This window comes from Haemaphysalis longicornis, unplaced genomic scaffold (assembly GCF_048455015.1).
Source record: "Haemaphysalis longicornis isolate Haplotype H1 unplaced genomic scaffold, Haemaphysalis longicornis Haplotype H1 scaffold_12, whole genome shotgun sequence".
In the NCBI taxonomy this organism is placed as follows: Eukaryota; Metazoa; Arthropoda; class Arachnida; order Ixodida; family Ixodidae; genus Haemaphysalis; species Haemaphysalis longicornis.
The window spans coordinates 60,558,146-60,583,465 of NW_027526225.1; the positions used below are offsets into that span (position 1 = coordinate 60,558,146).

The 25,320-nt window shown below is 49.6% G+C and overlaps 1 protein-coding gene across 1 annotated transcript; it reads left to right on the forward strand.

The window, feature by feature from the left end:
* Window positions 1-296: 296 nt before the first annotated feature.
* On the forward strand, window positions 297-9,741 carry LOC144161648 (carboxylesterase 5A-like). Its single transcript, XM_077692279.1, has 3 exons — window positions 297-337; window positions 1,931-2,893; window positions 9,516-9,741. Exons 1-3 carry the CDS (start codon window positions 297-299, stop codon window positions 9,739-9,741), a joined length of 1,230 nt encoding a protein of 409 aa, XP_077548405.1.
* Window positions 9,742-25,320: the final 15,579 nt, after the last annotated feature.

Here is a 25,320-nt window from a genome sequence, read left to right on the forward strand (position 1 = left end):
ACGTTCGCGTTCGCGTCCATGACACTAGGCCTGATGCTGGTGGTGGAGTACACGAAGTTCACGCGACGCGACTGCCTGCTCACCGCCAGCGGGACTCTGCAGGCCACCCGCGTGCACTCGAGCGGCGGCACAAAAGTCCGGCTGTACCGGGCTGTCCCCTTCGGACAGACCACGGGCGGCAGCGTCCGCTTCGCCAGGCCCCTGCCGTTGGACTTTGGGGCCCCAGCCACGCAGGCCCTCCCTGCAAGCAGTGGCGGGACGGGGGCGGAGTCGTCGGCTCCGAAGACTGCCTCAACATGAACGTGTGGGCACCCGTAGCCGCGTCCGGATCCCCGAGGTAGTGCACTATTGTTTTTTTTCGCCCTAATATTCCACGTTACTCCGCGCCCTCAAAATGTTTCGGGCACCCAAGTCTGCTTACGGGATCTGAAGACGAAAGCCTTGCTTACTACTGTGACGGGTACCTTTTATATACACCTCCATCCGCCACCACCTCAGCCACGCTATTTCTCCGTCCTCAATCTATGTTAATTCTAATTATTTCACGTCATTCGACCTTAATCCACTTTAATATAATGAACTCAGCTAACGTAACCCATCTTAATTCATTTTAATCCCCCTAATCTTAATCCCACCGTACTAATTATTGCTATCAATCATTAAGCCATCTTAATCAATCTCAATTCGTTATAATCTCCCACCATCCGTCTGTCTAATCATTACTTTCAACCAGTATTCAGTCATTCACTATGTTAATCCTTATGCGTCTTCTATGCACGGTTGGAATGATTTGGTTCGCTTCTGTAGTTCGTCAGGTCTCACGTAATTTTTGCAAGTTTTCTACCATTCGGGTCCCCACCAAGGTCATTCAAAGTCACCTTCCAATAGATACAGTCAAACCCGGTTATAGCGAACTGTAATATGCACCGCGATTATTTCGATATGTCCAAAAGTTTGATATAGCCGAGCCCGCCTATAACTAATTTTTTTGTTACGAGTTCGCAATACGCCAGACCCCCCTGCCATATGACATAGAGAAACGAACTAGAGCACTGCACGGGCCCGGGCCGGCCCGAAAGCCCAGGCCCGACCCGGCCCACGGGCTGGGCCGGGACGCCCAAAGTCAATTATTGGCGGGCCCGGGCCGGGCCCGGGCTCAGTGCCGTGGACCCGGGCGGGCTCGGGCGCGACGTCATGGGCTCGGGCCGGGCTCGGGCTTGAATTCATAGGCCCGGCCGTTAATAGTTCCGACGTGAAGTGTAGAAAAGAGCATAAAAATGAATATTCTGGGTTTACTTTTACGCGCTTCGTGATGGTAGCTGTACACATTGTTTTAAAAACGCGTTTTGCTAGGTCTGATAGTCACTATACTGTAATTTTCGTGGCATTTCATGTACTGCATCAAGATTTTATATTTTGGTGTATAACATGTAAAAGATACGGTAACAAAGAATGCCCTAGCGGGGAAGGAATTAATTAAGACATCCTTGAAGCAGTGTACGTGTGTTTTAGATGTCCAACCAATCTAAATGCGGCTACCGTGGCTGGAAATCAAACTCGCGTGCAGAGAAGCGCCACCAGGGAGGAAGCGACGCACCGCAGCTTCGATTAGACGTTCCCCTAGCAACTAGGTATCAGTGGTGCGAATGCAGCGCCGCCGCAACTAATGCCCCTGGCGGCCCAGCTGACGCCTCTATTCTCTGTACGGGCGTTGTCTACCTTCGTTATTTTGTCGCTCTGCCTCCGCGAATCGATAGCCGAAATTTGTGGCGATGTGTACCATCTATATTGCAAGCTGCCGACTTCATGACAGCACCCTGTTTTTGGATCGCAATTTATCTTTGCTAAGACTAAGACTAAAACTTAGCGTGCTGAGACACGCTAAAACTAACTCTAAGGGATTATGACATATTCCGGTGGGGCGTCGCAGGAGGACCGTGGTGGTTGTCGTCACCGGAAAATGGTTCCAGTCCGAGTACAATACGGACTTCGACGGGGCCGATCTTGCAGCCGCCGGCGACTTCATCGTCGCCGTGCCCAACCACCGGGTCGGTGTGTTCGGTTTCCTCAACGCGGGCGTCGGAGGAGCCGTCGGAAATGCCGCTGTCGAGGACCTCCTGCTGGCCCTATCCTGGCTGCAGAAGAACGCCTGGAAGTTCCACGGGGACCCCGAAGACCTCGTCGCCCTGGGACTGGGATCGGGCGCCTTCCTGCTGTCCGTCATCCTCATGAGCCCCGAGTTCAACGTCTTCAGGCGCGCCTTCTTTCAGGGACCGTACCCGACGTCGCCCATACCGCTCAACACGCCAGCGCATGGCCAGGTCTACGTGGCCGAAATGGCGCGTTCCCTCGGCTGTCCTGAGGGCGACATCTTGAGCCAAGTCAAGTGTCTGCGCTCGGCCTCAGAAAACGAGATTATGAAGAGCACGATCAACGTCACGGCCGAGCTGCCGTTTGTTCCCGGTTCTTTCTACGGCGTCGCCCTCACGCAGCTACACAAAAGGGCCGCCTTAGGGGAGGTCACACTCATGCTAGGAAGCGACGTGTACGACGCAAGGGCGATGTTTCAGCGCGTTGTGCCGGTGGGCGACTTATACAGAAACGGCTTCAGCGAGGTCGACGTGTTCGCGTACTTTCTACGAGCCATGAGGGGCGTGGCGGTCGACAAGGCTCCGATTAGACTTATGACGCGCGGTCTGAGTGATGTGGGGTCACTACCGGAGTTGGAAGATTACATTGTGAACCTGTGGACCGTCTGCTTCCCCCGCATCATCGCGGATGAGGCGGCGGCCAAGAATGGAACTGTATATCGCTATATCGTCACAAAGCGATCGCCGTATCGAATCCGTGATGTCTTCGACATAGAAATGGTCGCAGGATTCCTGAAAAATGCGTAAGTGCAAATGTGTTTTTTTAACAGCAGAGCTATTTAAGCTTCTAGTTCTGCCGTCTAGTGACACCGAGCGCACCTGAGCGAGTGCCTCGTGAGGAGCACCCGACATCGACCAGGCTTGGACGTGGGTTTGCGCCACGTGAGGTGCTCGGAAAAAATACCCAAAAAATACAGACACCACGTGAGCGCGCGCATCGTGAAGAGCACCCGGCGTCGGCCGGCTTGACCTTCTGGAACACTGCCTACTATACTCGGTTACAACTCAACAACGGCACCACCTCATGTAGTGTATCACTCCGCCAAAGCGCCGGACCCGTGACGTCAGTGCGCGCGCGTTTTGAAAGGGGTTTGCTATGAATGCGTGATATCGTCTGCCTTGTCTCACGCAGTTTGTTTGTCGTCACTGGAGTCGTTTATAAGCATATTAAGTCCAAAAAATTGGCCACGTATCTGCTCCTTTCGTTGCAAATGCCGTCAAAAGACGATAGCCTTAATCGGCTTTTGCGAAATAAATGCCTCCCTTCGCTTTCCCGCTCACCTCTCATGTTGTTCCTCTTGCGCCGCGCTCCTCCCAAGGTAAATACGCCAAATGTTTGCTTAAATCATTTTAAATTTCCCGCGTTCCACTGCTCCAAACCGGGAGTCTCGATGCGAACGCTGCCGTACGGTGAAGACGAGCGTTAATCGAGGCGCCCTACTTCAACGTTTATAGAACCGCGTTTCCCTACTCCACGTGCGTTGCAAGCAGAACGTGAAACCTATCTAGTGGAACCTTGCGTAACTGTTGCCGGTTGAGTTCTTAAAATGGCGCCAGAAGCTGTAGTGGCGCGGGCGACAGCAGGCGACGGCGGAGTGAATTATTTTTTTGCAGTTGATGAAGTATTTAATTTCGCAAAAGTCAAGCATGTTTGATTTTTTATAAAGGAACACTGCAAATATCACTTCTGTATTGATTTGTTGTCTCATATTTGCGTAATGTCTTGTTCTTCTTCAACAATGTTGACAAGTATGAGCATTGCACCGGACATAGACGGGTATTTTTAGCTCTGACTATATAAGACTATTCCGCAGGCATTGTTTTGCTTTGGCCGGGTGGCTGAATCGAGTCACAGACAGACGGACAGACAGACAGACAGACAGACATACAGACAGACCAAAATTTATGGGTTTAAGTAGCCCAAGAAAGACTATCGTCTTTAAAAATCACGGGAACGGCTCACGCCATGTTCAAAATATTCCCAGTAACGCCCTACTTGCGCCGCGCGGAGAAAGATCCGGCTACGGTGATAAGGCACAGCGGCAACTTCCGGTACATGCGGCACATCGTGCTAGAATGTGAGGGTATCCATCCAAATCTACATGAAGGGAATATTGGGCTGTCAGAAGCCCTAGGATTTAAAGGTATCACAGAGGAAGTTAACTTCAAGGCTGTCGAGGGGACGAAAAGAAGATTAGAATGCTGGTGGACGAAAAGCAGAGAGGGGAATATTGCCTAGGACCAGAAGCGCCAACTACGGGGGGGCAGTGGGGCTCATGCCCCCTCCGGACAGCTTTACGGGGGGGCAGAGCCCCCCCCGGCCCCGGCTGAGGATTTTTTTGAAGGGCTTGGCTCGGCTCTGCGCCCGTCGACATCGGACTGTTGGCCGTCCTGTCTGCCAACTATTGTTTACAATAGGGGTTGGGATCTTGAAAGACATTTCCGTCCCCCGATGGGCAGGGGGAAACGCAGGGCCGTGTCGCTTTTCTTCACGGCGAGTTAGACGTGCTCAGTGTGCGGAATTGTTGACAACAATGTAGCCCTGCGCTTGGCTATGATGGCTAGAAGGGTGGTCCTTCTAGCCACCATAGCTTGGCTTCAGCAGCACGCCAGCAAAGCGACATTTTGTCGGGAGCATAGGTCGGCCCACTCACTCGTGAACACACTCATTTGTACTCATTCGTACTCAATCTCACGAGTGAGTACAATGATGAGTGAGTACACACCCAGATTAAAAAAGTGACTATGATGACGATTGAGTACAGGGGTAAGTCCACTACTCGTGACTACAGAACTCATGCTTGCACTCGTGAGTACATGCACTCGTGAGTACAGCAGTGCAAACAAGTTCTATCACAAAGTCAAGTCTGGACGCACGTGTACGAGTTTCAGACATTCCGGTGGCGCTGTGCTGCTTAACTCTCAAGGATGGTAAAATCAGGCAACGAAAACTGCACCTCCCTCCTTTGCCTGTCCTTGTTTGGTGCTGTTAGCGTTTTTCGATGGTCGCTCGCTAAGGGGTCGCGGTGAAAAGGGAAAAACGAGGGGGTTAGGTCCCGGTTGGAAGCGTGGCCATAGTTGCTCTGTTTCTACGGCACCTGTTGATTGGAGCAGTTATCTTTGTTTACAAATTCGCGGCCTGGGACCGCGTAGCTGCTTCGTTCGGCTTGCTTCGTTCAAATTGTTTTAGGGGAAGGGGTGGGGGCTGCTCACAATGCATCCACTACGCGCACCGAAGTCGCTTTTTTCCGTTCTTAAGCAGTTTCCATAGATGCATGTCATGCTCTGGAGTCGTTTCGTGAGCGGAACCGCTAATTTAAACAGTCGCTGTTAGTTTACGTGAGAGAGAGAGAGAGAAAAAAAAAGTTTATTGAAAAGCAGGGACGGGGTAGGGGAGAAAAAGAGTTAGGAGCTGTGGGCGGCCATCCTATTCCGGTAGGCCGCGTGCCGCGGCTGCCATCCTCGCCCGAGAGATCAGGGCCTCCTGGTCTTCGAGCTGGCAGCTCTGCAACGCGCACTCCCACTGCTCAAGGGTAGGGGATCTGGGTGGTGGAGGGTTGGTGGGGCACGTCCAGACGAGATGAGCTGTGGTGTTAGGCTCATCGCATTGGGGGCAGTTGAGTGGGTAGTTAGTAGGGGATATGTGGTGGAGATGGAGGTGATTGTAATAAGTGTTGGTTTGAAGTCGGCGCCAAATGCAGGCGTCAGTGGTAGAAAGGGAAGGGTGGGGAGGGGAATAGGTGCGTCGGGTTGCTCTGTAGTGGTAGAGGATGTCGGTGTATGTTTGGGAGAGGGGCGCAAGGGAGTTTGTAATACTGGCTGCATTGTTGCCTTCTTCTGGGAATGTCCGGTGAAGGAGAGCTCGGGCGGTGGCGTGTGCCACCTCGTTCCCAGGGAGGGAAGTGTGGCTGGGTGTCCATACTATGCGGGCATGAGGGAGGGTAGGGCATTGAGAAAGGATGGCCAGGGTAAGAGCCGAGACTCGTCCGAGTGCAAAACGACGGCAGGCAGCTTGTGAATCAGACAGTATCGTTATGCTGGGACTCATGGCTTGGGTCATTGCGAGGGCAATGGCTGCTTCTTCGGCCGTGGTAGTAGACGCTGTGCAGACAGTTGCCGAGGTGAGGAAGGCATTGTCGAAGCGGGCAATAGTGGCGACGTGAGCTGGTCGTTGAGGATAGGGAGAGGCGTCCGTATAGAGGGTGGTCGGGTCGCTGCCGTATTTTTTGATGAGGAGGCGTGTACGATGCTGACGACGGCCGGCGTTGTATGTAGGGTGCATATGACGCGGAATGGGGAGGACATTGATGTTGCGTCGCATTGATGGAGGTATGCGCTGTGGCGAGTCCGGAGTTTGTACCACCTTCCGGCCTAGCGTTTTGAGCAGATGACGACCGCCGGGTGTGAGTTGTAGGCGCTGTAGTTGGTTTTGGAGATGGGCCTCAATAATTTCCGAGAGGGTGTTATGTAGACCCAGTTTCAATAAGCGGTCGGTAGAAGTGAAGGTAGGCAGGCTGAGGGCTGTCTTATAAGATTTGCGTATTAGGACATGAATCTTTGCATGTTCTTGTGATTTTAAGGTAAGATAGGGTGCCCCGTAGGTGATGCGTCTGATCAGCATTGCTTGAATGATGCGGCAGTTATCTGTTTCCTTGAGTCCGTGTCGGCGAGAGCATATTCGTTGAATTAGGTGTGTAAGTTGGGAGACTGTCTGTATAAGTTTGGGGAGGTACGCGGCCCCGGTGGACTCCTAGGATGCGGAGGGTCTTGACGGTGGGGATTGCTTGCCCGTTGAGAATGAGTGAGGGGTCGGGGGTAGGGTTTGGTGGGTGGCCCCGGGTTCGTGCTCGGAGGACGAGTAAGGCGGATTTTGATGGGGCGCAGCAGAGACCACAGGTTTGGAGATATTGGAGCGTAGTGTCGACTGCCTGTTGAAGACTGTCTTGCTGTTGTCCGGGGGAGCCTGTGTTGGACCATATGGTGAGGTCGTCTGCATATAAGGCGTGCGACACGTGGGGGATTTGTTCAAGTACTGACGGGAGTCCCATGAGCGCTATAATGAAAAGTAGGGGTGAGACAACCGAGCCTTGGGGAGTGCCCTTTGCCGGTGTGTGAAAGGTTTACGTGATTCAAGTCAAATTGACTGCATGGTTTGTGTCAACCACATGGTTTTATTAGGCTCCAGTTTTGAAACTTTTTGCTCAGGTTTGGTAGGACTATGTCCTCGTGGTGCCTATTTACAAGTGAGCATATAGCCCCACCATGCAGGTTGTGGGTTGTTAATCGGACATCATAATGACCAGTCGAACGCGTGTGACGCCTTGTTTTGCCCCGCATATTTTGTCGAACACCAGGGCATCTTGCTGCTGGAGGAGTGTTTTGCTTTCGAATGGCAACCCGATGCGCTGCTTCTCATTTATGCCACCGTGTAATGATGAAGCTGACGACGACGGTGAATTTCGGTGGTTGTTCTTCCCCTACCTTCATATGCTGTTTACTGGCGGGGCGACCACTGCTCGCTAGCAACTTGTGCCGAGTTTAAGGTCGCTCTGTGGAAAGCCTCGTGATAGGGCCGTTTTATATGATGAACGCCAACGCCAGACGTTGGGTTTTTACCTTTAGCTCGCGTCTTGGAACGTCTCGTAAAACATGTTGCTTGCCCATAACGACGCCACCGCATTTTTTTTCGATAGCTCTCAGCTTCATCAGCGTTTCTCGAACCAAGAGCTGCAGATTTCCCCTGTGAAACCAACACACCAACACGGGAATACAGTGACGTCAGTGGAAGCTATCACGCCTCCGAAAAGCCTGTCTGCAAACTTTGTTTTCGAGGTTACAAAGCACGCCAGAGCAGTTGGACAGGGCTGTAACGGCTGCCAAGCACCGGCACCAACTGGGTGCACTGCGGCCATCGACTCGAGTGATACCCGCTCCAAGCCTCCAAAACACATACATATACACTGTTGGGACTGGGCCATCCCAGCTCAGTCACTACTGTTGCGACGTTGCCCTGCCCAGTCCGTTATCGACGCGGCGCAGACCATAGCGACGAAGTAGCCTAGCTAACGGTTATTTGAAGCAGCATTTATATACAATATATACAAAGGTAGCAAGAGCGTTACATGGCTAAGACAAGCGCGGTAGCACTTTTCAACTAAGGGCCTTCGATGAGATGCCGCCGCACCACCGCTGCTTCCGGGCTGGTTTTATACCCCCAGGGTTCCGTTGCAGCCGCGTGCAGTTCCAATGCCTCTAGTCGGAGCTATCACTGGCCGCATTATGAATCTGTCGAATGGAGGCGAAGCGATTGCGTCAGCCGAGCCGCCATGACCGGGAAAGGGAAGGCGACTCTGCGGCGGCTTGCTGCGTGTCTGCGGGGATTAGTTCGTCCCAGGCATGATTTGGTCCAGCCGTCGCGGATGGAAAAGCGAGAGCAGACTCGGCGGCGCCTTTCCCGCCAAGTCGCGGCACGTCCGACGCGGGCGGTTTGACCTAGGCGCGAATCAACCCCGCCATCGGCACGTCGCCAGGAGCAGCGAATTTGTGTCGAGCGCTTTGGCACAACACACACACGGATACAAAAATGAGTGGTCAAAGTCAGACCCGTTTCAGGGGCTCTTAAATGAACATAGCAGCACGTAGCGCCCCTGTCGTGTCCCTTTCTCGTGTCCCTTTCTTTTTACCCCCGAACTGCCCATTAAAAAAAAAAACAAATCGGCTCGTTTTTTTGTGCTGATGGTCCAGTCATGCAATATTTTTGAATAAATGTGACCAGTAAAACACGCATTCAAAGAAATTTCTACTGGATGCGTCAAACTGCTGAAGTTCACGGTTCATAGATTTGCGGGACGTCTTATTTGGGGACACCTCGTAGTTAGCCGACCCAATGTAAAAGGCCCTCAATGCTGCAGGTGCCCCTTATCATGATGATGATGATGATGATGATGATTAATGGTAGCCTCTTTGTATCGGGGTGATGACGCGTCATCTCACAGGGACCCCCTCCCCCACCGCTTCCTCCCCCCCTCCCTTCGCCGCTTCGAGGCGCACTCCAGGTCTGCCCCCCCGGAAAAATAAGAAGTCTACGCCACTGGGCTAGCGTACGTTTCCAAAACCATCCTTGCGGCGTCCTTATTGAAAGCATCTTTTTCCAAGCGAGTAGGCACCTTCAAACGAGGATGTCGCGGGGCGCGTCATTCCAGGTGCGGCGTGTGGGCAACAAATGCACAAGTCCCCAGACAGGTCCCGGTCAACACGGTGCGCACGTACAGCACGGAGCGAAAAATCCGTAGTTCTTCTGCACTATATTTAGTCTTCGCCATGACTGAACGAACCTAATAAGTCTTCCCGTTTCCACGTCTGCAGGCTGTGCATCCTTCTGGTGGCCGCGTTCCTGTTGGGCCTGGTGTTTGTCCTTGTCCTGCACTCGACCGGCGTCCTGTCCCTCCGAGCCCCTGCGGCTCAGGCGACGACCGGCGACGACGCCAACGCGACGATGGCCGTGGGCCTGTTCGCCTTTGCCGATGCACCCCACACGCCCAACGCTCCCATGGGCGATATGGGAGAGCTGGCGATCGAGCTAGGTTTCTGACGCCGCTGTTATACATAACAACAGACTGCACGCCGAAAGTTCCGGAGGCGCCAATACGAACAAGCAGTCTGACCTACATTGGCACGTCAATTCAGAAATATAAACTTGTTTCTTGCTGGTTGTCGTGCCGTTGAATAAATTGTAATATCTCAAATGACGTTAGTTGTTTCGTTCAGTCAAAACGCGTACCAAACGGTCTTCAAAGCCACTGTCTTTCGCACTTGACCTAACAATCGGTCGTAATGTTTCGCGCAATATGACCACAATGGCTACGTAAAAATTGACCTTCTAATAACATTTTCATTTACTCCGACTAAAACAGTATGACTGTAAAAGTAAGTTTATAAAAAAAACCGGCGAGACTTGCGTTATTTCGTGCGAGGCTTGAATCATAGCGAAGCTCCAGGATGTCGTGCTATTTGAGCACTGAAGGACACATTCCCAGGCATTTGTACAAGTTTGAAATTGTTTATTTCGATGTTCCGTCATCGCTTTGCACTGTGCTAGTAGTAGTCATGATCATTAACATCGATAATGTCGTGTTCCTCAAGCCAAGAATTACAGCGCGGTAGCGCTTCACTACGGCTGGGGCGTATAGCGGCGGCGCGTACGTGCATTGGACGGCGTTCCAGGAGTCGCGTCGAGGTTTTGTGGAGCAGATGTTGCGCCAGCGGTGGCCTTGTTGGTCTCTAGGCAACGCGGCGCGCTTCTCAGGGTTTTCGCCCTTGTTCTTTGGGGTTTTTTTTTTAGATGCGACGCTGAGAGGAGCATCTCTGGCCGGCGGCCCTGTCCTGCGTCCGTCGTCGTCGGCCTCCGCGTCCGCACAGCTGCGTCTCTCCTCCGCTCACCCCCTCTCCTCTCGCCATGATAGCGCGCCCTCTCCCCCAACATCTGTGGCGCGCGCAGTGCGGCGCGCTCTCACTCCGCCGGTGGGCGGCACTGCGCGCGGCACAAGCGCGCTGTGCGCATGTGCAGCGCCCTCTCTCCGCGGTCTCCTCTCCTTCGGGCGCGCTGCGCATTAAAGGCCAACTGCACTCAAATTTCACCTCGGCCAAATTTATTTTTAATGCGTAGTAAGTACCCCCAAATAAGCTGCGACACAAGTGGTAGCCCCGTCAAACGCCTCGTTAATCAGTCAGAAGCGCTTAAAAAAGCTCCGCCGCAGACTACTCTGCACCTGCCGGCGGATCGCGTAAACAGCCATGACGCGCCTGTGACGTTCCAGCCGACGGTGGCTTTTTCCTCTGGCCAGCCACGCAGCGGGAGAACCGGTCGAGCTCTGCTGCCCCGTGCGCGCGTAGAGCTTGCGCGCAGACATTCTCCCGAACTGGTGACCGTCCGGCCGCTCGCTGGACGGCTGCAACGTCACTGCAATGGCCGCGCTCTCCTCGGTTTCGGTTTCAAAATCGCCGATTTTTGCTGGCCGCTTGCGGCGTCCACGTGCGTATTTCAGCTGTTGTATTTTGCAGGTTGCTTTCTTTTTAAGCAGACTATACGGAAATAGGGTTTTCAAGAAGTCAAAATTTTGAGTGCAGTTGGCCTTTAAGCGGAGTGCCGCGCTCCGGCCGGTCTCTCAGTCGACGGTCGTCCGCGCTACGCTTGCTCTCTCTCTCTCTCTCTCGCATTACCCGGCGATTGCTCACGCAATTCGAGTAATCGACCCAACGAAAATGCACAATGGAACCCCCTTCAGCGTCGCATCACACCAGGGTTCCCGCGAGGGGAGGTGGGCGTAATTTTTTTTTCTTTTTTGCTAAAGCCACTGCGCGAACCTGGGACGCTCGGTGGTCCCCGGGAGACACGCTCTCACGAGCACTCGGCATTTTCTCGGTCCTTTTAGTTTTCGTCATTTTGTTTTACTAAAGCCACTGCACTTGCTGGAGACGCTCGGCGTTCGCTGCGAGGAACGCGCTCACGAGCGCGCGGCATTTTCTTGGTATCTTTAAAGCGTTACGTGTTACGCGCCGCACATAACGGGCAGCTGCCACAGCTCCGCTAATAAATGAAAGTATTTCCTTAAGGGACAGGCAATCAGGACTACAGTTAGTGAAGCCCTGCAGAATCCACCGCTAATATCGTCTAGTGAGTTCTGTGTTAAAAAGCTTACTTGATCCTGTAGTCGTCAATAGCTTCCACTGAAATTTTCCCGAGCTGTGTTGCCAAACGTGTATCAGTTGAATGGATTTCCTTAATACGGTTGACATTTTTATGCCCGTTTCTTTAGTTCAGCCCTCTGAATTGAACCCCACAACAAACTAACCGCACAGTTCACATGTTCCAAGTTAACGCTATGCTCGTTTGCCCTGAATAACGGTGACAATGCGTTAATCTCCTATAACAAAACGTAATATTGGGAGCTTAGGCTCCAAATAGCGGAGAGGTTATTGTACATGTCAATATCAGATGGAGGGAGGGGGGAGAGCGGCTAACAACAAGCTCCCGTCTTGTGCTCTAACACAGCCATCTCAAAAACTGCGTTCGGCCTTGAGAAGAGAACTGCAACGAAAGCGCTTCTATTATAATAAAGTCCAAGGAGATGGTGTCGAATCTTCACGTCGAATCTTCACGCAATCTCGTCAGCTTAAAGGAGTACTGGTACGAAATTGCAAAACCAAGATAGCTATGCAAAATGCTCCCTTTGTACGTGGACATGTCTCCAAGAAAGTTGCAACCTCAGCCGTCCAGTATAGCATATTTTAAATCTATTTTTGGCTTTCTGCACACGAGAAAGCTCAGAACAGATACCCTTTCGACAACGCCATCAGCGTGACGTGTTGAGCGCTTCGCCCGAAACTACTGACGTCAGGGTTCCCGTGACGTAGCCCAGTCGCTGGTTGCTGTTGGTGCGCGATGCTCCGCCTTGTGCCTCACGTCACCGTTTTCGGGGTTACTTCATGCTGTCATAGCGCGTGCGAGGGTAACAGTGTAGAGTACTGTATACAGCTGTTTTAGGGGGGCTGACTCAGTTGCGCTTCCATCCGCCACCTTGAGTTCTGAAGCCATGCGGGAAAGCCTTCCGTCAAGAAAGTCCCCGTGTATGTGTGCTGCCTGCTGCGCGAAGCTGCATCTCGAGGAAGCCACGGCTGCTTACCTGAGCGCAACTGGAAAAGAGGTTCAGTGCTCAGAACTGAAAACGGGCTTTACTGTCAGGGTGGAACCGGAGGCACGGCGGCTCGTGGAAATCAGACGCGCTACTCTGGCGAAACTTATACAGGAACTCTGGAGTAGTGATGTCAAGAACACCTACCTGTCATAGAGGTCGTCTCGGTGTTCCTTTCATCGAAACTGAAACTGTAACCGAAGCTGAATATAATTGTTCGCACCGCGATGTTCCGTCTCATGAAGCATTCCATATTAGTGGGCTGGGATGCACCCATAGCACTCAAAAAACGTAATACAAAAACTTCGAGTCAGTACTCCCATTTCTCGTTATGCACGCATGATTTAAGAGTGCATCATCATCATCATCATCATCATCATCACACCATTACTACAGTGTACTAGTACACTGTACCATTACCAACCCAATACCGCTGTTTCCTATGTAATGCTAGAGTGTACTAGAAGTTTTAGCAGTTTTAGAGTGGCCCGACCGGCCACCCGGAGAGGTGCTCGTTTTGCGCAGAAAATAGCGGCGGCGCTGTAGTAAACGACCTCAACGACCATTGAAAGCGAAAGCGGCGGCTGGCTGCGCGCACGGCCGCGCGCGCTCCCAGTCGAGCCAGGAAACAATGCTGCTTTACGCGCGGAGCGCTCGAAATTTGTTCTGCTGGTATTCCAATTGCTTAAATATACTGTAGGTACAGGACTGTGGGCAACGAAATTAAAAATGAACGCTGCAGCTTATTTTGCATTAGTTTTGCCTTTCCCGCTCGACAACAACGAAAAATTACAATTTTCCATTCGTATAGCGGATGTAAATAAAGCAATTGCAGCGACGTTTTCGCTATTCTAATTTTCCATAAAAAGTATTTTGCGTGAAATTGCCTGATATGAACCAGTTCATGATTGCTTTATGATTGTGCCCTTATTGTGCTGCTTGATAGATATAATTGGTCGGCGCAAATGACACGAAAAAATATATGAGGACTGGGATGATAGCTTCTCAGAAGAATTTCTTACTTATTGTCTTGCAATTTACGCTCGGACTGATGTTATGTGGGTTAATATCATAAGTTGCGTGAGTTGTTATTATAGCAGTATTTAAGCAGTGGCTCGCTTGGGATAATTACGGATCACCGTGGTGGCCGAACAGTGAATGACACCCGCAAGCGAGATATCTTTTTAACTAAAAAGGGGCTAGCCTAGCGGCTACCTTGGTTGTCCCAATGAGCATCTTTCATAGAACTATTCCCGCAACGTTCTATTAATCACTCCACCTTTCACCTGATTCGGGTCAAGAAAGGAGTTGAATCAAATTAACACAAATTTAATTCACAAGTATGCTGCGAGTACAATTACACGCACATAAAACAAATACAAAACATAGATCAGAAAATATATAGACCGCGACAAAAATGAAGTATAACACGTCTACTATAGAGGTAAAGATTCAAGAACGCTAACATGGAGGTTCACATTAACGGAACTTGAAAAAAATACACATTTTGTTTTCATTTTCAATAGCCCAGCAAATTTTGAAATGTAACGCGGGAAATCATACACAAAGTCTACGCAGGTAAAGCTTTAGGAATTACGGTAACATGGAGATTTAAATTGACATTTTTGGCCAACGCATTTTCACAACTCACCCTCGATCAATATTAGCGATGGCTAAGTTTAAGGTGTTGCTCCCACCTTCGCACGTAATCACGGAACTTGTTTAAACCTTTTATATAGAAGTGAATCCGTGTCACAGTGTATACAGAACCCAAACAAATTTGCTGTCAAGGTCTCACGTGCTGGTCGCGACCACCGCTGTTAATGTATTTGTTGTGAATAAGGGATGCAGCACATTCATAACGCTGTCATGGTGGAGCTCCTTGTCGCTGATGCAACTGGTGAAAACGCCCTAGAGATGGCTAATAAAATTTTGAAAAATGCACATAAGTCCCCCAAACTACAAGATGTAGTAAAAACAGCGACATCTTCCCCTGGCATGCAGGATTGGTCCTGCAGACTTGGCACTTCGTTTTCAGTACACACTTCCTTACCAAGTTCCCGCAATATGCGACATAGCAAGTTACTAAAATAAGAAAGCCCACTAACGACAGTACAAGCATCAACGGTAGAGGTATCCGAGAAGAAGGTTCTTGGTATTTTAGTTCCAAATAGGAACGCAAAAAAACAGCAAACTTTTTGCAGCCTATAGGGACCGGGCGGCCGTTGTATGGCACCACCGTCGTTTCAGCAAACAGCGCCGCCCGTGGCGAACCGCTCGTCAGTGGAATGCCGGTGGCGGTCAGCGCAGCGTAGTTGTGCATGGCTTTCTGTCGTTTTTCTGCGGTGCGGATTGCAAAGCGAACGTAACCCCACGTGAATTTTTCAGATCGGTACATCTTGAGTATGGATGTGACGTTTACAAGGTATGCCATGTGTGTTATTTGCGCCCATACTCAGTATTTACAAATAGCAGACGACGCTCAATGCGCCAAGCTGTAAGTCAAGCTGGAAGTGAAAGTTCGTTGCTTCATGCAATTTTTTCATGCCTGCATGCAGTTTTGCGAATCGAAGAGTATATGACCACTAAATGCTCCCACAAAGCCGGTGTGTGCAACCGATCTAGGAATGCCGCGGCGCAGGCCTTTGGCAGTTGATGACGAAACGGCGCCGACGTCGTGCACAAGCGAAAGACAAAGCTGGAGGGTGTCTTCGAAGATTTACCTCAAAACAGAAATTGTGACGGTTGACGCTTCCGTATCTTCATTACCTACGGCTGAAACGTGTTACAGAAATGCTCTTACTAGTCATCGAGAATCGTTGATAGAATAAATACCACATGATAGTAGAATGTTATTGCTTGTCGTGGAGAAGCATTGCTTTACAAGAATTGCAATGGTTTCTAGCTTGTTGGTAAATGGTTTTTCAAAAGCCAATTCCTGCGTGACTGAAGGACGCAAGACAGGAGGGTGCCCGAAACCTGTACTCAGCTTCACCACTGAATGCTGCGGTCAGTTTACAAGCTGCCACCTACGCTTGAAAAATCATGCACACATCCGTCTAACGACGATGATGGTTTATCGCAAAGCTCTATTGTATGGGTTTCTTTGGTTGCCAACTTTGACAAGTTAAGCGCCGAATTTGACCAGCACACAGTTTGGTCTTTTGGTCGCAGCGTCTTTGACTTTGACCATTTCCCATTCTATTTCGCACGAAGAAAGCTTTGTGTTCAACCATCATAATCATTAGATGATTTTGCTGTTTAATTTTGAACTTCCATGCCCCCTCTCCCAATCTAAACTTTTTCCAGTGTGTCGGAAATGTGTCTGTGGTGGAGGACTCGGGCTCATGCACCCATATTTGAGGCAACTAATCGCGCGTTTTCGGTGTCTTCACCAGGCATTACACGATTTTTTAGGTACTCTGTAATTTAAAAAACACCGGCTGACGTTAACACTGCCACATTTTTTAACTATCGGTGCCAGCCTTTATTCTACGCAGGGGGTAAAATGGGAAGGGGAGGAGGGATGGTTTGTAGCTTGGGATGTTGAGTGGGTGAATAACTTTGGCTCTTGATAAAATGACCACCAGAAAAGTGGATTTTCCACTTCGGCTTTCAGGCTCCCATGCTGTCACAGTGTCGCTCACCAAAACCTAAGGTACAAAGCTCACGATTGCACAAAGTGTAAACTACCGCAAGATTTCTACGGCTACACGGTAATCCATCTCGTATGCAGGTGCCTTTCTATTTAAAGCACACGTATCGAGGTATCCCAGCGCTAAGGCTGCAGTGGAAATCGTAGTCATTGAAACCACTGAAGATAATTTAAAGTGGTAGAAATGAATTCTAATATTGCTAATAGTTTGATTCCTACTCAGATCGCGCGGAGCCAGGCGCAGAGCGCTGCAAAAGCGCTCGTGTCAATGTAGCCCTTCCCCAACCTTACAAGCATCCAATAAGTTTGCGTAGCCGTGAGTGCATTTAAGAAGAAAATAATACCAATAATAGTAGTTTTATTCGTACTCAGAACGGGTGGGGCCAAGCGCAGATTGCTGCAAAAAGCGCTTATGCCATTGCAGCCGATACCCAACTTTAGACGCGTCCGACAGGTTTACATAGTCATTACTGCATCTAAGAAGCCAACACATATGTTTAGACTTCGTTTAATCTCACATGTCTGCTCACAACGCCACCAAAACATACAAAGCACCGAAGCAAACACGACAAAAACAACGGGAGGCTGTGTAGTCCAATGCACCTGCTCATTCCACTGACGAGGGGAGCGCCGAGTGGTGGCGCCACCCGTCCAGCTGCCCAGTCCCTATAGAATGTGCACCCCGCCGCTTTTGCTTCATGCGCAGAGTCAATTAAGGGGAGGGAAAAACATTCCTGGTGCCTGTCCGTCAAATTAATCACTCGTTAACTTGAACTCTGCTACCTCAATATATCTTCTCGAGACACTTTTTCTCACCATGTGTTTACCTCCCATAGGCGCTATACGCATTTGCCCGCTTTATCAGAGGATCATTTGCCCGCTTTATTAGAGGATCAGAGTGAAACGTTTTTTTCAGAGGATCACGGATGTTTCGAAATACTGGCAGAGAGGACACAAGGCGAAGTCCGCTGCAGGCAGCTAATAAGATCCCCGTTCAAATGATCACTCCCACTACTTGCCGAACGCGGTCGTGATGCACGTTTACGCGTAACCCAGACAACACAAACACATCCTGAGCACATCCCGAGGACGTTCTATTGAGGACATCATGATGTCCTGAGTATGTCCTCTTCTCATACTCAATTGGTACTGAAAAGGTCCTATTGTCCGGCCTCAGCACATCCTCAGAACATCCTCAAGATGCAGCTAAGGATGATTACAGTACATTCGCAGGACTACTGTACGACGTCAGGACATTTTGAGGAGTACTTTCTAGCCATGCTTTTTTTGCTAGGTGTTATGCACAGGGTGTTTGAGAAAGGAGGGGCCTGGGCTTGATACTGCCATCCCCGAGGTATTTGTGCAATTGACTCTTTGCCAAGGTATGTCACTTTGTGTACCCCTGGAATCTCCACTGGGTACAGCCTTTATGTGTAGCATTAATCTAAAACCAGTACTGCCCAAGCTTCCTCATTATGACACAAGTATGCAAAATATGCTGGAGATAATGATTTATTGCACAAGCAAATGCATCGTAGTGCAATGTGAGGCGACACATGCTGTGAATCGTCACCGGAGTCCACTGGAGAGCCTAGTAGTCACTGGAGTCCAACTGCCCCAACGACCCTAGAAAAATGATACAAGCAGAACAAATTAGCAAAGCATATACACAAGACTTTTCTCTGAACTGGACCGCACCATTTTGTAATTAATGATGATCCAGCTTCTGGGCATTTCTTGGGGACTACGGGGCGAGCAGACGATAGCGCAATCACACCCTGTTGCGCTGTGGCGTCCTTGGTTATCAGACATCCCAGCGGCATCGAAACTCGGTGTCACTTATTCGGTATGTCAACAGCGTGAACTTTAACAGTGCTTAAGGGGAACGTTTAAAGCGACGGGGAGCAGCCAGCTTTGCCCATTAATTCCGTTCTCAACCCGCTAAGGCGGCAAGCGTGCACCCTACGTGTGCTGTCGTGATGGGGGTTGCCTGTGAGGATATGTTTTGCTGTGCCAGCAGGACGAATGCCCAACTTTTTATCACCAATTGACGTTTACTTTCTTCATTGTGGGCAGGTTTCCGTCATTGATTTAACTTGGCAATGCACAGCAGCCACCCGTCCGGGCGTCATTACGCCGTTGTTCGCTGAACAAACTATCGGCATAAGCGCAAAGTGCTCACACAAGAAACGTGTTAAGTGCACCACGACAAAAGAAGTGTCTGCGTGTGTGGAGTCTATTCACTTCACAAATTTCCTGCATCCCTCGAGAGCCGCCGTGAATGGGTCGTCGTGCTGAATCGGAAAGTGTTCGAACCTAGCAAATTTGTGAGAGAAGGTACGGTCCTACGCTGCTCTGTAAGCACTGTTTATTTACTGTCATGCTAAATCATAATCGCATGTGTCTGTGCTCTGGAGGTATTCTCTGTTCATTTCATCCACGGGAAAGTGGCAAAAATCAACCCTACACCTTTGCTGCAGCTAGGGTACGCGAAAACGGCAAGCTGAAAGCGAAATAGGAGTGTCGCGGTGGCGAAGCATGCCCGGTCGTTTCGGTAAATCGCTAAAACGCGAAACCTCTTTAAACGTGCAATAAGTGTTTAGCATGAGGGTGAATAAACAGTGCTCCCAAAGTAGAGTACGACGGTATTTACTCTCACAAATTTGCTACTTTTGAAGTCTTTCCGCTTCAGCACAACGACCCATTCGCGGCGGGACTCGAGGGGTGCAGGAAATTTGTGCAGCAAATAGACTCCCCACACGCCGACACTTTCTTTGCTGTGGTGCAATTCACACGTTTCTTGTATGAGCACTTTGCGCTTACGCGGATTGTTGGTGCAGCCAACAATGGCATAATGACGCTCAGACGGATAGCTTCTGTACATTTCGAAGTAAAGGCAATGACTGCAACCTGCTTTAAATGAAGAAAAAATACATATCAATTGATGATAAAAGGTCGGGTGTACGACCTGCTGGCGCGGCGAAATGTAGCCTCACAGGCAACACCCATCAGGACAAAGCGCGCGTAGGGGGGCACGCTAGCTTAGTGGGTTGAGAACGTAATTAATGGGCAAAGCTGATAGCTGTCCAACGCTTCAAACGTCCCCCTTTAGGCACTGTTAAACTTCACGCTGCTAACATACCGAATAAGTGACACTTGCCGATTTTCCATGCTGCTGGGACGTCTGATAACCACGCACGGTACGGCCCAACAGTGTGTGTGACTGCGGCGTCGTCTGTTGGCCCCGCAGTCCCCAAGAAATGCTCGCCAGGTGGTGCATCGGTCGCCAGAAAATGGCCAACCCGGCAAAATTCTTGTCTATAAAAAATGAGAGCATTGCAACTTCGTTGCATTATTACAGACTTTGACAACCTGACTAAAATGCTAAAAAATTTGCTCACCCAGCTGCACGGCTATATTTTCAAAGTTCTAAAGGGGAAGTATTGCCGGTCATGCTGCAGTGCCTTCCAAGGTGTGCTGAATGAGTAGTAGCAATTATTTAATTACCTTTACCCAACTAGCTTAGAATGCAGAATGCATAGACCACGCTCCAAATGTTTCTCGAAAATTTTAAGCTATTTTCTTCCCAAGGTATTGACAGTGCCCTTTCCCTCACACCATCCTCCGTGCCAATTCGATCTATCAACATACTCGCAATTCACAGGTGGGCTAAATTTAAATTTAAGTGGATCGCTATTCCTGAACCTGTTAAGCAAAAAGTCGATACTGACCGTGAAGTGTACTACAATAACATTTTAGAAGCTTCAGGTAGCATGAAAACACATTGGAAACCGGTAGCATGAAAACCCATCACTGAGCCAGGCAGCAGCTGTTCCTTGCAACAACTCCAAGAGCCACAATTCCGGGACCCATCACTTTCTTAAACTGTGGGTCCTGATAGGGAGCAACAAGTGGTCCAGAATCATGTGCAATGGACAAACAAGGGCACCTTGTAGGCTTTTGAGGTTTTTCAGATTTATATCCTTTTCCGCCAACCAACAGCACAGTTGCACTAGGGGATACTGGGGCTTACGCACCACCCTCTTTAGTGTCGACATGGTTCTCAAATGGAAACGCACTCCATGCGTCCAAGGGGCCCAAATGCTCAACATCAGATGCCAAATTGCACAATCCATGCACACTGTGCGTGACATTGTGCTCACCATAGACAGCAGCAAAGCCCTTAACAAAATACCACAAAAGTCTATTTGCATACAGCACATCGCATGCAGGCGTACAAGATGTTGTAAGGATTAGGATAACCACATGGAAAGTGAGAAAGTTCTGGTACAAGTTTTCAGGTAATGCTGTGGAAAGGACTACAGGCCCTTCGTACAGCAAACAAAGCGTAGTTCAGCAGCTGTCGAGTGATCCAGTTCTGGAAGACTTCGTAGCATCCTATTGAAGTCACACGGAACAAATTCGGCTAATTCAAAGTTTCCTTCTGAAACCTCATTGGTTACAAGTGTCCACAGGTTTTGTCGTGGCTCCCGAAACCACAGTGCAAGTAGTTTGCGCATAACACCAAGACAAACATGTTGCATGTAATCAAGGGGAACGTTCTCAATAAGGTCTATAGGTATACCCGCGTGCTGTTCTTCCTGTGCCTTGTCACGAAAGCTCTGATTTGTGCGTAACTCCTGTTTGATATCTGGGTAACACACCCTGTTCTCATGTTTGCCTTTCACAATGCACTTTGAGCAGCAGAAGAAGTCTGGATGGCCTTTTGTGCACAAAACAAATGCTTTAGCAGGAGCATCACATACTAATGATGCAGCATCATAAAAAGGGGTTTGTGATCTAACAGTTATGCCATCACCAAACAACACTTTCATTTCATCAACAAAACCTGACAGCGAATCATTCGCGTCACTGGGCTTGCTACGGCCGAAGAAGCACTCACATCAAATAGCTCCTTCTCAACATTGTTCACATGGCCAAGAGTGACCCAAAAGGTAGTTCTCGTGCTTTTACATATTTCTAGGCCGTCTATATTGAAGGAAAGGCTGAGTTCTGCAGGGAGCTCTGGACAATCCTGAAGTATTTTGCACAGTCCTGCCTTTACACTGAAGTGCTGGTACACTGGTACAGTTGAAAGCTTTATTACAGTAAACACGGAAGCGAATGCCGCTCAATACATGCAGAGCGCTCTGGTGAGAGGATGGCGTGCTCTCACAGTTTGCGCGATTGGCGGATGCACTCCCTGAAACGCCTTATCGCATGCCTGCCTGCTGCATCAGTTAGTCACGGAGGATGACATTTTTTTATCACCCAATTAGGAAGCGAAAAGAAAACGTTTTAATCCATTCGCGCCGTTTCGCGCTTGATAAAAAGCCCTTCATCGGCACATGTATTCTCTGGAATCATGCCCAGGTATCTAACATAGCTACTGCAGCAGCGCAATCAACCGTTGCCAGGGGGTGGATCCGCCAAATGTACGAGCTGCGACAGTTCGCCATCCCATCACTAGACCTCTCTGCATGTACTGAGCGACACACGCTCCCGTGTTTACTGTACAGGGTGTTGCGACGATAACTGGAACACTTTAAAAAAATTTCCTGAGGTAACCACCGCTGTGTTCGCACTGAAACTTGCCACGAAGGTCGCATTTTGTCGTCTATTTTGTTTTATACCGGGAACAACGACGGTACTTACCTTTGTATTCTGAAAATAAATAAAAACAATTTTAGCCTACGGCAAACTGGCGGCTGATTTGGACGTGCGAGCCAGCGCAAGTTGATGTTGGAACGACAGAACCACCGGGGGCATGCAGAGCGAAACGCACGTTTGGGATTCAAGGTAGGAAGGAGCCAAATGGAGCAGCAGACGATCAGAAAATGCAACTAGGAATGAACTAGCAGACGATCAGAAATCCCTGTTTTCGGGCTCGCACGTCCAAATCAGTGCCATTTTTTTACAGGTGAAAATCGTTTTTATTTATTTTCAGGATAAACAGGTAAGTACCGTCGTTGTTCACGGTGTCAAACAAAATAGACCACAAAATGCGACCTTCGTGTGAAGTTCGAGAGCGAACCGAGTGGCGGTTCGCTGAAGAAAAATTTTTAGTGTTCCAATTATCGTTGCAACACCCGGTATAAAGCTTTCGAGTGTACTATCCCCCTGAACGTTGCGAAGTACCATTGGACCTTGGTGTGTGCAGCAGGGCTCTTCCAGACGATGGCAGTGATGAAAAACACGTGTGGCTGCGCAACACACCAAGCAGTGATGTAACTGCGGCAAGGGTCGATTTAGAGTTTACCGCCCTCTCCTGCAGTTTGTGCCGAAACGCCAACGTGGTGTCTCCATCGTCTTCGTTAACAAAACTGTGGTCTGACAACTCGTGATCTCCGCTGGACAGGGGCCACGCAACGCGACTCTCGATGTGGCGGCGGTTTATTACAGACACAGCAGTGTGTCACGAACTTTGCTGCTGGTGGTTGGTCGGACTGGGATTACGCCTACAACTCGAGCGTGTGCTAGCATCTAATTAAGTTGCTTCTAAACAAAGCCCACGTTGTTGCGATGTCGACGGCTTGGGCACAAAGTCGATTTGCGCGCTGCCAACTAACGTGGAAAATGCATCGACGTGGCGCTTCCGTTCCCGCCTGAGCTGCCGCTCGCTGCTTTCTGACATTTGGAATCCAGTAAAATTATACAGAGAGCTCACGTTTGTTATTTGCACCCACGACAGGTACTTACCTCCGTGCGTGGCGGCCATTTTTCTCAAGCCGACTGGCTCGTCTTCAACTTTCAACTTGGCTTGACTAGAATAAGTACTTGCGCGTGGTGGCCAGCAACAAAATAGAAGTGCTGAAAAATTGTTTCACACAGAACGCATGCACGTACTGAACATTTTCTCTTTTGCATCATTTTTAATTTTAAAATTTGCAGAAGATGTTTGTATTCTTCTGAATGTTGAAAAGGTACCCAGCCAGTAAATTAGAAGCGCTATTTTTTTACCTGTATTACAAACAAACAATGTGAACGAGAACGCTAATCACTATCTGTGTGAAATACCTGCGCGTGAAAACTATATTAGCGAGCGTTCCCATTGTCTTCTAGTGACCAAAATTAGCACATCCTGAGAAAGTCCTCAAATAAACGTTTACACGACACCAAGCGCACTGACGTACTGAGGATCTCCTGAGGACATAGCAAAATCAGTGAGGACGTTTGGACCTTTTGAGGACGTCCTGAGGACCTTGTGTGTTGTCTGGGAATACGCGTCCGCGTTACCGGAATGCTGTCTGGCGCGTACATCATCAAAGTGGTGTGGACGACGCAGCTGATCATGTGGACGAGGAGGAGCCTCCAGAAGTGCCTACAACGGCAGAGACAATAAACGTACATGCTGCGTCTGCTTTGTAACAAAAAGGTACAATGTATACGACCACCAATTCATGCGAATGCATTGAGAAGCTCGGGTACGCTTTTCTGGGATGCAGATGCGAACGCGAAAGAGCGCGAGCGCAACACAGTGCTTTCTTCTGCAATAATAAAAGTTTCTTTTTCCTGCGAAATATTTTGCCTTTATTACGAAATCTCCCCTGTGCAATAGTGCTTTTGTTAGCAGCACTATAGCTATTATTTCAGGGACCTGGCTAAAAATTTTCTGCATTTGACTTAACTCGAAACTCCGCGCTTATCTCAAAATTTTCAGCTAATTTCACTACTTTGAGTTAACGAGATTACTATATCAACAATTAACGCTTTCAGAAAACGCATAAAAATGAGATATCGTTGGGGGGGTAGAGGGGGAGGGGGCGTTGATAATTTTATGTCGGGTCGTGCTAGTTTAAAATTTGCTCAAGCGGAGTATATAACGTTGCTGCGTCTACTTTCTAAATCAGCGGGCCAAAGGTGCAGGTTCGATTCCCGGCCGCGGCCGCTTTTGCGATGGAGGATAAAAGCGAAAAACGCCCGTGTCTTCGAGATCTCGGCGCAATCCCAGGTGGCCAAAATTAATCCGGTGCCCTCTAGTACCGCTTGCCTCATCGGCTGTGAGCGCCGGCGCGTTAAACCTCATAATCCAAAATAAATCAGCTTCGCAAGAGCGAAACACCTCAGCGAGCAACGCAAATATTCCCGCGCGCAGGCTGGGAGCTGGTGCCGGGGAACGCCGGCTGTTCAGTTGTCGACGACAGCAGCGCCGCCGCTATAGCTGTTTTATTTTCTGCACGAAAGTCGACCCGGCGGAGCAATGGGAGAGGCCGCTGCTCGGGCCACTCTAAAACTTCTAGTACACTCTAGTAATGCGCCTCCCCCCCCCCTCTTTTCTTTTTTTTTTTTCTTCTCTCTTCTGTCTGTCTCTCTCTCTTTTCTTCCTGTCTTTCTCTTTCACACCTTTTCTATTCCACCCCTAACCTCCTCCCAAGTCTTTTATCCCCTCTTCCCCTCTCCACCGCACTGGGTTGTATGGTTGTATGCAGGTGAGCTCCCTACTGAGCTCAATAATATCCCCAGTGCACTTTCCTTTCCTTTCTTCCACCAAATCACTTCTCTCTCTCTCTCTCTCTCTCATCTACGCCAACTGCAGGGCAAAGGCTCTCCTATTAGGCGCTTTCACCACTCTGGGCATTTTGTAACGAATTAGAAACAGCTGAATATTTTTTCCCCTCCTGCCGACGGTACTCCTCCATACGAAAAAGATACTTAGAAAACAGCTTTAACCAACTGGCCTTCCAACTGTCTGTTCCTCTAATATTATCGTTCGGGGCGAAGGCATTGGGTTCTCGGAATCTGGCCATCTCCCGTGCTAGCCCCAGGCCATACCGGGCTTCCTTCAAAAAGACCCCTGCGTGTATGATCACTCCTATCAGTGCCT